The 16,170-nt window shown below is 43.7% G+C and overlaps 1 protein-coding gene across 2 annotated transcripts in view; it reads right to left on the bottom strand.

Annotated features, from left to right (window-relative positions):
• GFRA3 (GDNF family receptor alpha 3) overlaps positions 1 to 15,736 on the bottom strand; it is a 31,273-nt gene extending 15,537 nt beyond the window's left edge. Inside the window, exon 1 of one of the 2 annotated variants that reach the window (XM_087955048.1) lies at positions 15,479 to 15,736. In XM_087955048.1, the coding sequence (XP_087811174.1) occupies positions 15,479 to 15,515 (37 nt within the window). In that variant the 5' untranslated portion in view covers positions 15,516 to 15,736. Of the gene's footprint in view, positions 1 to 14,862 lie in introns of both variants that reach the window. The other variant, XM_026673350.2, reaches the window with a different exon arrangement.
• Between the last annotated feature and the right edge of the window lie 434 nt (positions 15,737 to 16,170).

Below are 16,170 nucleotides of genomic sequence, written 5' to 3'. Positions count from 1 at the left end.
TTTTCCTCTTCTGGCAGGTATTATTCAGAAAGTCATACTATTCAGGAATTTTATTAAATATGTCTTAGAGTCCTAGGAGCCAAGAAAAACTTTCTCCTCTCAATCACTTTCTCCACTTCCTCCTGCGCATTCTTACCCGGCTGCCAGCTTCTTTGTGGCGGCCATTACAGACCGCCGCTGCACGTCCTGGGAAAAGGGGTTCTGCCGGCCAGGAGGGGGTCTGCAGCACCCCCAAACCCTTCTCCGGATCCCCTACCTTCAGCTGCCCCAGCAGGGCAGCCTAGCTCCGTACCCGGCTGGGTCGGAGCCCCAAAAACGGCTAGCGCGGCAGGGATCGCGCAGCCGCAAATCCCTGCCGCTCGCGGGCCGACAAACCGGAAGTCCCTGCAATCAATTTTTCATCCCTGTTTTCTAAAGAAGCTTTCAAGTCTCAAGTTCTTTTATTCTAATTTAGAACTAAAGGAGCCTTGATGTCATCACAGTCCATCAACAATGGTAACAATGTTTGTTATCATTTAAAACATTTTCATAGTTATTCAGTATAAATGGGCGTTGGTAGAAGTTACCCTGAACGCCCTTTCTATCTATGCTGCGAGAGAGCCTAGGATGGGTTGACTCCTTCCTATGACGTCATTTAGCTGAGTCTGTACTAAGATATAAAAGCCAGCCCCCGGGAGAGACCCCAGCTTTGGCGAAGATACTTGACAGACTGAAAGGTGTCTCTGAAAGCCCAAAATAAATACAGAAATACGTCTTACCCTCTCTGGGACGAATCAAGGGAGGGGCTGGGCTCTCGCAGCACAGATAGAAAGGGCGTTCACAGTAACTTCTACCAACACCCATTCTCCTCCATGCTGCATCGAGAGCCCAGGATGGGACATACCAAAGCTTGCATGTCCACGGGCGGGTCCTCGTCTGGCTCATCACACCAACTGTGGAACCACTCGTTGAAGCACCCGTCTGCCGAAGGCTGCAGTCGCCGAGGCAAAAGCATCCAAACGGTAGTGTCTGATGAAAGGAGATGGGGACGTCCACGTGGCCACACGACAAATCTCCTCCAAGGATGCTTGGGTCGCCCAGGCAGCAGAAATGGCCGCGCTTCTGGTAGAGTGCGCTATCAGACCTCGGGGAACCGGAAGGGCCGCAGCTTTGTAGGCCTGCTCAATTAGGAGAAGAGGCCTTGTGCCCCAAGTGAGAAGGGAAAAAGGAAACAAACATGGCTTCCGACTTCCTGAAGGAGGAAGTGCACTTAATGTATATTCTAAGACCCCTTCTTACATCTAGCGTGTGCTACTGCCGCTCTAAGTCATGGTGCGGGAGAGGACAGAAGTCAGGCAAAACAATGTCCTGGGGCCTGTGAAACCAGGTGTTAACCTTCGGAATAAATGAGGGGTCCAGACGAAGAACAACCCTATCATCGTGAAAGGAACAAAGGTCCTGTCTGATGGAAAGAGCAGCAAGCTCGGAGACCCTCCTGGCAGAAGTGATGGCAACAAGGAACACTACCTTCAGAGTTAGGAAACGGAGAGACACTGTTCTAAGGGGTTCAAAGGGGGGCTTTGTAAGGGCATTAAGGACCAAATGAAGGTCCCAGGAAGGATACCAGGTTGGAAGCCCCTTTCAAAAACCTCCTGACTGAAGTGTGATGGGATAAGGATGGAAGCGAACCGCATGAAAGGACTGAGGAGAGGGCCGCAACCTGCCTGCGTAAGGTGTTGGGGGCCAAACCTTTCTCCAGCCCATGCTGAAGCAAGCTAAGAACTTCTGCCAACTGGGCTGAAGCAGGAGAAAGACCCTCCCTGAGGCACCATCGGGAAAAAGCCTTCCAGGTGGCATCATAGATGCGCCTTGTAGAAGGTTTGCGAGGCGCCAGGATGACCCTTTCTGGGAGATCAGCCTCCTCTAGCCGCTGGCGCTCAAGTGCCACACGGTCAGCTTGAACCACTGGGGCTCTGGGTGGAGCAGTGCCCCCTGGTGAAGGGAGATTAGATGGGCTGGGATCCTCCAAGGAGAAGCCACCGATAAGTTGACCAGGTCCGCAAACCAGGGCCTCCTTGGCCAATAGGGTGCCAGGAGGAGGAGCTCCGCACGTTCCTCCAACATCTTCCGAATTACTGCCGGAATGATGGGAAGTGGGGGAAAGGTGTAGAGGAGACCCTTGGACCATCTGCACCAAAGAGCATTGGTCCCCTCCACTCCCTGGCAAAGAAACCTGGTGAGGAATCTGGTGACTTCGGCGTTTTGAAGAGTGGAGAAAAGACCCACCTCCGGTGTTCCGAATCTGAGGGAAAGATCCCTGAATAGAGATGGAGGAATGGACCATTCTGCCTGGTTGACTAGGCTCCTGCTGAGCCAGTCGGCCTGGGACTTGTCGACCCCGGAGATGTGGTCCATCGAGATCGACAATAGGTGTTTCTCTGCCCATAACCCCAAACGTAGAGCCTCTCTCATGAGGGCTTTGGACCTCATTCCCCCCTTGCCGGTTGACATGAGCCTTTGTGGCCATGTTGTCCGTAAGGACTAGAACATGAGAGCCGGTCACTGATTGTCTGAAATGCTTGAGAACCAGAAAAATGGCTCAGAGCTCTAGCCAATTTATGGAAAGGGTCTGCTCTGATCTGGACCAAATGCCCTGAGCTATCTGGCCCTGCATATGGGAACCCCAACCCAGGAGGCTGGCATCAGTGGTTATCACTAGCCTGTCTGGGTCCCTGAACAGGAGTCCCCTCCAGATTGACGGGGAATGCCACCAATTGAGAGATCTCCGGATTTGTGGCAGGAGTCAGACCTTGATAGATGAGTGGCTGGTTCCTGCTCGTTGGTAGGGAAGCAGGAACCATTGGAGGGCTCGGGAGTGGAGCCGAGCCCATGGGACGATGCCAATACAGGAAACCATCTCCCCCAGAAGTTTGGGCAGCAGTGACAGGGGGAAAATTTGATGTTGCTGGATCTGGCTGATGATCTCTGCAAGGCTCTTTCCATGAGCTGGGGACAGGAAAACCTGGCACGACATGGTATTGATGACTGCTCCCAAGTGTTGCAATTTGGTTGTAGGAGAGAGCTGGCTCTTTTTGGTGTTGATGGAAAATCCGTGGCTCTGGAGACATGACAAGGTAATTTGCAGATCCCGATGGGTCGCAAGTGTTAAGCCTGGATTCCCCAACAGGTGTTAAGGAAAACAAACTAAACAGAACGTGCAGCGAAGTCAGATAGGAAGACAGGTAAATGTGTGAGATAAGTTTTCTAGTTAACACGCAGTAAAAATACAGATACGCTTGTGCTATCAAAATTATAATTTATTCCATTTAAGAATTATAGCATAGTCATTATAAACAGTCCATTAGTCATATACCAAATTCAGTCAAGTCTTGTCGAGGATACTCTAATTGCAAAGTCCTTGTCGAATAGCCAGTGTCAGTACACATATAATAAATCTGTCCAAAACTTATCTTCTCTCCGTTGAGAAATATCTTCAAAGTAATCCAACACTTCTTCTCCTCCCCGATCCAGCACACAGTCTTCAATAAGCCAGCCAGTAAGAGCCAGAGAGTGCCTTGCTGCTTATATAGTACTTTTACAGCTGCACCCTTAATTACATTCCTTTAGCTTAAAGTCACATACACTTTATCTGACAAACCATGATTCATCATTTTATTATCTTTACCCAAAACAGTTAGGGTAAACAATGTTATCCCTAACAGCAAGGATGGAAGAGGAAAGAATCAAAATGTCGTCCAAGTAGCATTGGATCCTCACTGGAATAGAACGCAGAGATGCCACCAATGCTGCCAGAACCTTTGTGAAGACTCTTGGAGCTGATGAGAGGCCGAAGGAAAGTGTTCGATACTGGTAATGGGTATTCTGATAACAGAAATGGAGAAACTGGCGATGATGAGGCCAAATTGGGATGTGGAGGTAAGCCTCAGTGAGATCAATGGAAGAGAGGAGGTCGCCCTCCCGAACGCTCTCTAAAATAGAATGCAGAGTCTGCATTTTAAATCGCCTATATTTTACAAATTGGTTGAGAAATTTTAGATCAAGGATGGCTCGCCACCCCGCTGAGGCTTTGGGAACGATGAAAAGGCGGGAGTAAAGCCCACGTCCCCGTTGAAACGGGGGAACAGGTTGAATAGCCCTGATTTCAAGAAGGTGCTGAATGGACTGATTCATGAGGGCTTGCCTGGAAATGTCCCAAGATACAGGACAGATCAAATTTTTTTGGGTGGGGTGGGGTTAGGAAGTCCAATTGTAACCCTGACCTAATAGTGCTGAGCACCCAGGCGTCCGTCGTTGACTCCTCCCATTTGGAGGCAAAGAAGGCTAGGCGACCTCCGATGGGTGGGGAGAACGAGGGATTACTTAGAGCAACAGAAGGAACGACCCCCTCCCCCCGAAAGGGCCATTTACCAGTAGAAGGTTGTTGCCTGCCAGATGTTTCCACCTTGGCGTTGGGGGTATGGCCTGTGAGAGTGGGGGAAGCGAGATGATGTCTCCGCTCAGAAGGCAGGAGGACAATAAGGAGCAGGGCGATAGTGGGCTTTCTTCCCAGAGGAAGAGAGAATTTTACATTTATCTCTGGTTTCGATGAGATAAGGTTCCAGAGCATCGTCAAAAAGCTGATCGCCTGCAAAAGGAACTGAAGCCAGCTTCCATTTTCGGCGTGACTCCGCCTGCCAATTTTGGAGCCATAAAAGCCTTCTTGCTGCTACAGAAGATGCCATGGCCTTGGATGCAAATTTGGCGGAATTGAGAGTGGCATCCGCAGTGAATTCCGCCGCTGCAATAATCTTATTACGGTCTTGGTGAGACCGAAGGTCAGAAGCAGGCAATCTATTCTGGAGTTGGCGCAGCCACCATATGGATGCCCTGGTGAAGAAGGATGCTGCTGTTGAAGCCCGAACAGCAGCCTGGTGACTGCACTTGAGGGTCTGTTCAGAGCATTTATCATCCGGCTTCAGGATATCTTCTGGCTCCGTGGGAGTGCCAGAAGATGAGAACAAGGCCAGAACCGGAATGTCAACAGAAGGCACTGCCAGGGCATTGTCCAGAGCTGCGCTGACATTGTAGAAACGCTTATCTAGAGAAGATGGGCGAGGAAGCGCACTGTTCCTTGACCATGTCCAGGAACAAAATGGGAGAAGGCAAAACCTCTGCATGCACTACAGGCTTGGAGAAGAGCAAATCCCCTTGGCTAGAGAGACTTCCTTGTGGCTCGGGAGCCACTTCCTCTGACGACAGCTTGGCAGTGACCAAGGCCTTGCTGAGTAATGGCCTGAAGAGAGTAGGTTTGAAGACCAATGCAGAGGATGTCTGCTCTGGGCGAGAATCCTCTGAAAGATTTTGGTCAAAAATCTCACACTCTGAATGAGAAGAGTAACTGTGTTCAGATGGTGAAGGCCTTCCTTTCTCATCAACCTCCTCCCATTCTGATAGAGAAGAGTGGACCCTGAGGTCCTGGGGCCTGTGTAAATCAGGATGATGAGGCAAGGAACTTATAGATTGAGAAGGGAGAAGGGCCTGAACCCTTTCCAGAGGTTGAAGAATTTGCTTGAAGCCTTCAGCCAATCCCTGCCTAATGGCTAATGAGACATCTTGGATATCTCCTGGTCTATGATCAAAGGTAGAGGCAGAAGGCCAAAGGCCCGCTGCTGTAGAAGTGAAGGTGGCTTCAGGTCAGGATTGAGGAGAGGTTCAAGGCCTGGAGGGAGGGGGAGGAGCATAGGGCACAGAAGCCTGTTGGAAATAAGGCCCAGATCTGCTTAAATCCTGAGGAACTGACTGTACAGCAAGAGCCTCAGGAGACCAGGATGATGGAAAGGCTCATAGATAACTTCTCCTCCCCTGGGAAGGCTTGGTTGGGGCCCACGAGTATCACCTGAAACATGCTGTAGTTGCCCTCCCTTCTGTTGAATAGTTCTGTTGAACTGCCTCTCTAGAGCTGCATGTCTGTGCTTCTCTGCCCTCAATTCAGCCTGAGTTGCCTTCTTAGGGGCTAGAGCCTTAGCTTTGATTTTAGCAGCCACCTCCCTCTGGACTGATTGGGTGCGTTGCCTACGTCTTTTTCTCCTATTGGGCTTAAGAGACTGTTCCACTTGGGGGAAAGCTCTGCCTGAGCCTTATCTTGCTCCATTTGTAAAATAAAGGCTCTTGCGTTGGAAAGAAGCTGTTTAGAAATTTTTCTATTAAGCCCCTTAGGGTATAAATGGCCCCCGGGCTTACAAAATGGCCACTCACCTTGTGGTGGAAGGCTTGAATCCAAGATGGCCACTGACTACAGGAAAACAGGCTCCAAGATTGAAGAATCGCTCCTTAGGCTATACAGAGCCCCAAGCGAAGTCAGCAAGGGAAAAACACAGCAACCAGCTACACGATCAGCTGGCTGGAGCTCTTATCAGTTTGCCAATCGTGTTTACGATCGCTCCAAACTGCAGGCGTAGGGGAGGTCTGCAGACGCTGCCCAGCTTGCCTGCACAGAGCTCTGTGACGCTGCTCCCAACGTTGCAGGGCTCTCCTGGAAGAGCAGCTGCCCAGATCCCTGGGAGCTGCTTGAAGAGAGGAAAAAAGTACTGAAGATCGCTGGTGATTGCTATCTAACAGAACGCTTTCAGAGACACAGCTACTGACTGAAAGGAGCTGGGTCAAAAGCTGGGGTCTCTCCCGGGGGCTGGCTTTTATATATTAGTACAGACTCAGCTATGACGTCATAGGAAGGAGTCAACCCATCCTGGGCTCTCGATGCAGCATGGAGGAGAATTAGGGATTCTTTCCCCTTGTTCATATAATTAGGGCTATAGGCATGAATTTTCTTTTATTAATATGTGCATTTTTATTGGAGAGTTCAATGTTCCTATTTTAACCACTGTACTCTATCTTTTGAATAATGATATTTTAGAATAGCAGCTGCTCAAGTTCTTAAATGGTAAAAGACAGGATTATTCTTTAGTACTGAATATTGAACCTTGCCCTTAGCAATGTTGATAGATGCCTTAGTTGGCATCTATCAACCTGTCCTTTTGGTATTCTGCTCTATAGTCCAATTCTTATGCTTTTCTTTTATACAACAAAGAGATGTTCCATGGTATTGTATTATATTTGAACCATTACAATTACCATGAATAGATTAACTTATTTTAACTTAACTTCTGGCAAGTCAACTCCAATGTTGCTGCCATAATCACTGGAAAAGAAATATGTTAACTTTGCTCTGTCCCTCTCTTCTGCTTCTGCATAGGCCATGAGTTAGTATAGTTGTAGCAAGACTTCGATCTAGCACAGTAGCATTGGATTCCTTGGTATAATTCAATACAGGTAGATTGCTCAGTTATTACTCATATTACGCAAGGTTTCAAGGTAGAAACTTTAGAAGTAATCCTGAATATAGGTTATCACCCAGAACATAAGCTATCAATAAGATCTTGTCCAAAATAAGATCGTTTACATAAAGAGAGCACCACTTTTTAATTTTTTTTTTTTGCAAAACTATCAATTTTGATCCCCTTTTCTCTTTGATTTTGTAAAGATTAAACTTATGATTAAGATCAGGACTTAGGAGTGTGAAGATGTTTTATTGTAGTGTTTAAAAGGATCCTTCTCTACTAACCTGATTCAAAAGAAATATTAAAATATTCTAAAGGAAAAGGTAACAAAAACTGCATATTTGGCTAGATCCTTGGACTTTGGCATCTCTTGGCTGATTGACCTTATCAATATACTTTGATCCTCTACTACTTCAATCAAAAGCAGATTTCTTAATAAGTCAAGCAAGAGAAAGTCACATGGTATTTCAGTGATGAATTTCCTTTTAACTTTACACCAAAGTGACAACATCTTCATTTAAATGGAAAGAAATTGCTTTATTTTCAACCAAAACTAATAAAAAATACTCCAGGTTTTGTATTCTTTGCTGAGAGTCTTATAACTGGATTTCAAACACCATAATTTACCTGTTGTGTTTAGGTAATCCATGTTTTTAGCCAAGAAGAACTCCTGAGCCAGAAACCTTCCTTTTTCCCCTCTATCTTCCCAAAGAGAAAGTAGAGAAAATACAAATGACTATGTGGAGGAGGCCAGCTATGAACATGATTCCTACAGAGTCAGAAAGGGCAGAACCTACTCTTTTCCTGGTGATATCAAAATTATAGGTGCTTCTTGATAGCTGCCTCTTGCTTCAATGAGTGAAATCTGAAAATCTCTCAACCCAAAAGAGAAAGACATGGGCTAGTCAGACACACTGAATTTTTCAAGGGATCAAAAGCACAAACACACAGAGTGAAAAAGAAGTGTACAAAATAAAACAATGGCATTGCGGTCATTCTTTTATATATAAAAATAGCAACACTCTTTTGGGATGCATCTATCTCTAAAGTAAAGCTTCATCAACCCCGTATACTTTAAAGCATAATTGTACACATATAATTATGTAAATACATTGTACTCTCCTTTAAACAGGGGTCACTCTTCCTTTTTTTTTTTTTTTTTAACAACAACCCTGTTTGGCAATTTGGGCTGAGAGAAATTGACTGGCCCAAAGTCACCCAGTGGGCTACCATGGCTGGAGGTCAACCTAGTACTAATCTAATTTCTTTTATTGCTTGTCTCACTCAAGTTCTTTGAGATTTTTTTTGAGAAGTGGGAACAGTTCTAACAGATCTTCAAGTCAATCCATATATTAAAAACATCGGTATTATAGGAATGTTTTGATTGGCAGAGAGCTTTCATAACATCTGATGACATTGAAATATCGGGAGGCCAGCATTTATTGGGCTTAAAAAAGATAGCAAAATCTATGCTGGTTTACTTTTTTTCTGGCTACAGAGCTATATTTGAGTTTTGGAAGGGAACCTATAATCTCTAAAATTCCCTTCTATTCCAACAACTCTTAAGCCCCTTTCCCCCAAACCTATTTCAATTTCCAAAAAAATTTCATTAGCTGCCATTAAGTTGTTATCAACTTTTAAGGATCACATGAAAATTGCTTCTCTAGAATGATCAGTCCTCATCTTGGCCTTTTTTCCCACTTTTTTCCAAGTTTTCCAACAACATACCAATCTATATACCACTAAAATTCTCAATTCTCAACTGGTGCATCATAGAACAAAAACCTTTTCAAGCAAGATACTTCAAATGACCTTAATTATAGAATGCATCCACAATTCGGGACCCATGACTCCCAGGGACTTGAAATTTTAGAAAACATTTTATGATACAAAAATTATCATAAATCACTTTATGTCTGAATAAAAAGTATCATAAACCATTTCCTGTGATCAGCTCCTGATGTTTGACACTTCAGTGTGGGTTACTTTCAAGGCAGATACATGTTGTCTGGTTGTTACTGTAATTAAGTCAATCCATCTTGCCATTTGTTGTTGTCCTTTCTTTCCACTTTTCCCAGCTTTACAAATTTCTTCAGGGTGTAGGTGTTTGTGTAATGTTTCCAAAATATGATACTCGTTGTGTGGTCATTTGTGTTACAAGAACTCTAAATTGATTTGTTGTATTATTCATTTAGTTTGGGTAATGAAATATCTGCAAAAAAATAACCAAGATCATAGAGTACCAAGAACCCCTAATTTCAACACTGAACTACAAATATCCTCTAACCTCCACTCCTTTAACCTCAAACTATCCACTATTGACCTCACCCCATTCCTAAGAGGTCTGTAAGGGGCGTGCATGTGCACAATCATGTCTACCATCCCTGTCCTATTGTCCCCATTTATTTGTACCTATTTCCTGTATTCTTACTCATGTTTATACTTATACCTATTATCTTGTAAGTGATTGACAAATCAAATAAATAAATAAAAATATTATCTTTTATTGGATTTGTTTGTTTGTCTTGGGCCAGCTGTGGTTGTTTCAAGAATTGTCTCCAGTAATAAAGTACAAAAATATCAATATTCTTTCCATTCTTTGTTTCTTCAAATTCTAAATTTTGTTTTCATAGAGAATATACCAATTTATTTTTGGTTTTCCTTTGTTTTCTCAATTATTCAGCTATGATTTCTCTTATTACTTCATCTTTTATAAAATCAGTTTGAACATCTGGCACCTCTATTTGCACGGAGAGTTGTAATTTGCATTGGATAATCCTAAGAATTAGCTTCCTAGCATGTGAAAAATTAATACAGATACAGATAATCAGATTTGGAAGGGACCTTGTAGGTCATCTAGTCCATCCCCCTATCTATTTGCCATTTCTGACAAATGGCAGTCCAATCTCTTCTTGAAAGTCTCAAGTGATGATCCTCCCACAACTTCTGAGGGCAAGCTGTTCCATTGGTTGATTGTTCTCACTGTCAGAAAGTTTCTCCTTATTTCCAGGTTAAATCTCTCCTTGTTCAGTTTCCATCCATTATTCCTTGTCTGGCCTACAGGCACTTTAGAAAATAGCTTGACTCCAGGGGTGGGATATGACAGGGTTAACTATCAGTTTGGGATTTACTAGTTTCCCTGCCGGCTGCGAGCCGCGCACCTGTAAATCGTCATCAGCAGCTGCGTGCAGAGAAGCAGCCTTTGAAACAGCCCTCTTTTCCTGCTTTTTAAACTGCAGCTGTGCCTCATTCGGCAGCTGAAGTTGAAAAATCAGGAAATAAAGATCAGGTAAGAGGTGGGCAAAAACATCAGCAGACATAGAACCGGTTCTATGTCTGCTGCTCTTCAGAGCTACCGGTTCTACAGAGGTGGACAGAACCAGTAGAAACCCACCCCTGCTTGACCCCTTCCTCTCTGTGGCAGCCTCTCAAATATTGGAACACTGCTATCGTGTCTCCCCTGGTCCTTCTCTTTACTAGACAAGTCCAGTTCCTGTAACTGTTCTTTATATGTTTTAGACTCCAGTCCCCTAATTTTAATTAAGGATTTGTATAATAGTTTTCACAGTCTGTTAATTCTCTCTCTCTCCCCCCCCCTCTCTCTGACATTGGTTCACAGATTGACCTCTTCCACAGTTGGTTACTATAGTATTCTTCAGATTTACTCACATTGTTTGTCAGAACCTTTACTCAATTTCTTGTAAATGTGGAATGTCTTCTAAGATACCTTGGGTACAAGCATTCTACTGTATTGAAGCTTATTATATTCTCTCTATTTTTGTTTGATCTTCTCGGAATCAGTTTCTACCTGCTTACTGGCATCCTTTAACATTTCATCCTTTTGAAAGTTGGAATTTCCTTCTAAGATTATAAATCTTTTGAAAGACTTTCCTTGTTTCTTCCTCTCTATATCAATATTTAGCAATACTGCTCTTTGTCTCTTCAAATAGCTCTCAAATTCCTTAAACAAGTTCCTTCCTGGGACTCCTGTCTTTCTTGGATTAGCTTCTTTTCTCTTATTGGCAATTTCCACTATTTGATCTAACATCCAATTTGCTTCTTCTGTTTCTTGGTCTTTGGTTGTCTCTTTTCATGTTCAACCTTAACAACTTCTTTGATTTTACTCCACAGTTCTTCCAGTACTCTATATATGACTTTCTGGTTTTGAATTAATTCCTGATGTTGCCCTTGAAAATAGTGGGTTTTTTGTTTTTTTTTGCAAAATCGTATGGAAATGACCACCACATAGAAATTGGCTTTATTCTTCTGTTCTAGCTTAACTTGGAACTTGCATATGAGTAATTCATGATCTATTTCTGTTCCTCAAATATGTCTATAGCATTGTTTCTCAAACAATTCCCACAAATTCCCAGGCAGTAATAGAGATTTTAAACACCATTCAAACTTTTCTATAAGACTGATACAATAAAAAAGCCTCTTCTGTTTGTATTTTGTGTTATTACTTCCTATTTTTATTTCATTTAGGCTACATGCTATACTTTGTTTTGTACTTTAAATTTTGATAGCTAATCTACCTAACTGAAACCAGATTTAATAATTAGAATACAGTATTTTGGAATTTTGGAATTCCCCCAAAAGGTCACTTGAATATTTTGATTCTATATGCTGTACATAATATACATGTAAAGGAAAAATAATGATAAGAGATTGGAACATCTGTAGAAACTGAATTAGTGTATTAAAAGATATTTCTGCAATTGTTTAAAGATACATTAAGATATTTTGGAAATAATATTGGATTTGTCAGTCAATGGAATATATCTGATAACATCGGACAGTATATTTTTTAGCATATATTTTCTTCATTGAGCAATGATACCTACAACCTATTTCACCAACCTTTATACCTCTAATTCACTGCATGTTATGAGTTTTGGGATGATAAATAAAAATAAAAAGTAACATAAACATTTCAGAGAAATGTCAAAGTTTATAAGGAGAGAATAATTATTTTTGCAAATGCAAGTAGATAAATAGATACCACTTTAGTGGGAAGATAACAGCATTCCCTGTGCCTCGGCATATAGTCATTCCAACCACATGACCATGGAAAGGTCTTCCTATAACGCAGGTTCCCTCAGCTAAGAAACAGAGATGAGCACTGCCCCCTAGAGTTTGACACAACTAGGCAGGGGAAACATTTACCTTTTTAATTGTTTCTCACTATATGTGCAATGTATACAAGATATATATATATTATATATCATTTTAATATAGTGTTTAATATAATATAATTATATATCATTTTAATTCTCTGCCAGAAGCAGCTAGAAAAGTCATAACTGTGATTTCCTCCATGAGTTCAATACAGAAAAATGTTAACAGACTTAATGTTAAAACAAGCTCTTTTGTACATAAATATTAGGTTCAAATTGCATGGTATACCCTTGTATTGTTTTGGGTTTTTTACTTAGTATGATGTGAGAACCTAGCCAAAGTCAATGGCAGAACTTAGGGAAGAGGCTACAATGTATTTTGCCATTAATTCTTTTTTTTAAATTACTGTTACAATGTGGTGTATTCATCTTGATGGCCATACAGTATATAGGTAGTATCTGCATGAACAGGGACAACCCTTCTAAACAACAGTTGCTGGAACAAGATTGCCTCTGATCCTATTTGTTCCCAGCCGATGAACCACCATAGAAGCAGCAAACTATTCCAAATATGTAGTTCTTTATCAAAAGCTGAAGAAGTACATATTCTTCAGTTCGAGTAATTAAGACATCTAGTCAGAGCATCCTAGAAATGTTGGGAGAATGTAATTCAGATTCCTATTCAGTCAAGAAGCTGACTTGGGTCTGGTCATGCATTAGTTCACACCTTTTTCTCAGTGATTATCTAATTGGTCTGTTTCAGACATAATACAATACGTTAATTCAATCATTATGGGCTTAATGTAACAACCTTCTTGCAGCTTATTCATGAATTATATTTAAATAAATAAGTGACTACATTAGGCTGCCACACAATGTTGTTGTGAAGGTAAAAGGGAATTGAGAAATGTTTGTATAGCATCTTTTGCTTGAGCAGGAATGATGGAATACAAACGCAGTTAACAACCTTTCCTATAAAGCTTTATCTCCAATTCTAAATTTAGTATTTGAGAGGAAAAGGCTGGAGGAGAAGAATAGAAAAAGTTTGCTTCTTGGAAACCAGTTGCAAATGCCCAAATCTGGATATAATCAACTTGTCTTTTGCATCTTGTCAAATATAGGAACCCTACAGATCTTGTTCAGGATATCTGAATTCATTGTGTGATTTATTTCCCTGGGTTATTAGCAAATTAAATATATGGGTTATTTTTAAATTGACTGGTCTCCTTCCTAGCATGGATTAAGTTGTCTAAGAACTGTCTATATTAGATTAGATGAAAGGATCTTCTCAAATGGTAACCTAGGATGAAAAATCCCTGGGTTCCAGGCATTGCTGAATTGCAACTGCCCAAAGTCAGCATCCGCATAAGGTATATTCAGTTCAACATCTAGTAGTCAAAGGTTCTCAATTGGTGTGCTAGGGAGATTTTTTTTTTTCAGCGCAGTTCAGTAAAACTGCCCTGACCAGCATGAAATCACAGGAAATCTTTGGTGGTGGCTGAAGATTACAGGCAAAATGTAAACAACAAAAACCAAAATTATAAGCCTCGTGAATGAAAAACCCTTTGATTCAAATTCCCTCTTCTGAAAACACCGAGATCTAATTTAACTTAGGACAATTCTCTTCGTATTACTTAAAGTGAATGAGTTGCCTGTTGTAAAGTGCTTTTACAACATGCTGGTAAACAGCTCTTTGGTTGGGAAAAACAAACCGTTGCTCTTTTATAGCTCGCGAAATCTTGGCAGGCACCTGACGAAAGTTTATGCACTGGAACTGCTCAGCCTGCCACTGAGAACGAAAAACTGTCACTAGCCCATTTCCCATTTCCACCTCCACCACCTCTCCCTACTCCGACACCTTCTCCTTTTCCCGCACAGCACCCATCCACAACGTCAACCCAGGGACCCACCTGACCCGAACACACCCAAAGTGACCGGCAAATCACAGGAGAAGATCAAACGTCCCCCCTCGGCCGCAAATCTGGATCACAGAGCCCGCACTCGGACCAGAAATCTGGACGAGCCTCGAAGAAGAGACGCCTCGCGGTCCGATCCTAAGAGTGCTCGGCCGAAAGAAGCCTCCGAGAGGCAGTTTTATCTTAACAACCAACAAGCTGTCCCCAGAATTGCAACCAAAGCGCCCTTTAGGGCAAGGGAAGCGAGAAAGCCAAGAAACGGCGGTCTTCTGATAAGAAGAAAAAGGCGCGGCGGGACACACACAATTAAACCGTTGCCCTAAAAAGAGCGGAGGGTTGAAGAGAGCTGTGGGGAGTAAACAGGCAGGATTCCCCGGTCTTACGCGACGTCGACAGCCCGGGCAGCGCAGCCTTCAGCCCCCAGGAGTTAGTAAAATACCCCTTCCCTCCAATAGGGATTAAACCCTGCGGTGAAGGGGACGAGGGACGACGCTCCCACAGACCCAAATTTACCGGCTCGGTAAAGCAGCAGACCCAGCAGCAGGGGGAGCCCCATGGTGGAAGGGAAGCGAAGGAGACGTTCGCGCGGGTGGTTGTTCCGTTCCCAAACGGTCTGCGAAGGAGAGCTTGACGTGCCCTCCCGGTTCGGCGAAGCCCGGGCAGCCCAACCGCTTCTTTTCGTCCGACCTTCGCGGGGAACGTCCTCCTCTGGGCGCAGAGTCCGAACTGGAACTCGCCGCCAGCGCGCGCGAGGGAGGCTCGAGGGAGCAACCACCACCCTGAGGGAGCGCGCGAGCAAACCGTGGCGGCAGAGAGGACTGGTGTGTGCGCGTGTGTATCTGTGTGTGAGGGGGGCGAGGCGGGGGGAGGAACCTCACGCGCAGCTTCTGTGAGGGCAATTGCAAGTTCCCTTCCAGTCACGGGTGGACTCGGGGTGGGGGGGCGTGGAGCCTTGGTACGTCCAGTCGAAGCCCCAATAGGACCGCGCCTATCGCGTTTAAGCGGTACTCTCAAAACCTCGAAGGAACCGGCTGGGCTGTGCCAGGACATCGCCTGGCCCGAGAAAACGGGCGGGACGAGGACGCCTCCCGCCGCGCTCGAGGCATCCCACCTCCGCCCGCCGCCGCACCTTTTCTGCGCTCCAAACGCTGCAACTCGTAGTACATGGGATTAAAACCAACATTGTTGGAACTTTGCAAATAGCAAATCAAACATTCGTCGCAGCCGGTGGTTCTTCGCCGTCTGGCACGTAAATTCGACAGAGCAGGTGAACGGAGTAGAGAAATCTAGCTCTGTTTATCTCCGTCTTTCAGAGCCCGAGATCGCCAAACATTGGGATACAGTTCTCATGTTTTTGCTCATTGCCCAGCCTGGGAATTTGTAGTCTAACGCTATCTTGGGAACCCAGGCTGAGAATACGCGATCGGCTTGTGGAGTTGGAAGGAGGAAAGCCCCACATTAAATTCTTTTACGATCATGTCAGGTGCTGCAGGCTTTGCATTGATAAAAAAGAAAGAAACCTAAAGAAGTTTACCAGCAATGTCAAGGAACCATTTGCAAATAACGGAGTTTTCTGTTCTTCAAGTATTCTTGTCATTACAAATTTAAGATATCTGATGAACTTCACTTTACATTTTGAATATCTTAGCAGTCTTTCCAAAGGTTTCTCTGATGAGGAATAAAATATATTTCAGAATGAAGAACAGAGAACCATAGAGTATCTGGGTTTTTCTCTTTATAATAGCAATGAAAGAAATGCAGAACAAAAGGGAACATCTCAAGTAAACTGAAAACAGCTGCTCTTAATTTTAAAAATGCTTC

This window comes from Notechis scutatus, chromosome 2 (assembly GCF_049901735.1).
Source record: "Notechis scutatus isolate UNSWTSFEM ecotype Mainland chromosome 2, rNotScu1.2, whole genome shotgun sequence".
Classification (NCBI taxonomy): Eukaryota; Metazoa; Chordata; class Lepidosauria; order Squamata; family Elapidae; genus Notechis; species Notechis scutatus.
Note: the sequence above shows the minus strand (reverse complement) of the source record. Positions and strands in the feature narration are given on the sequence as shown.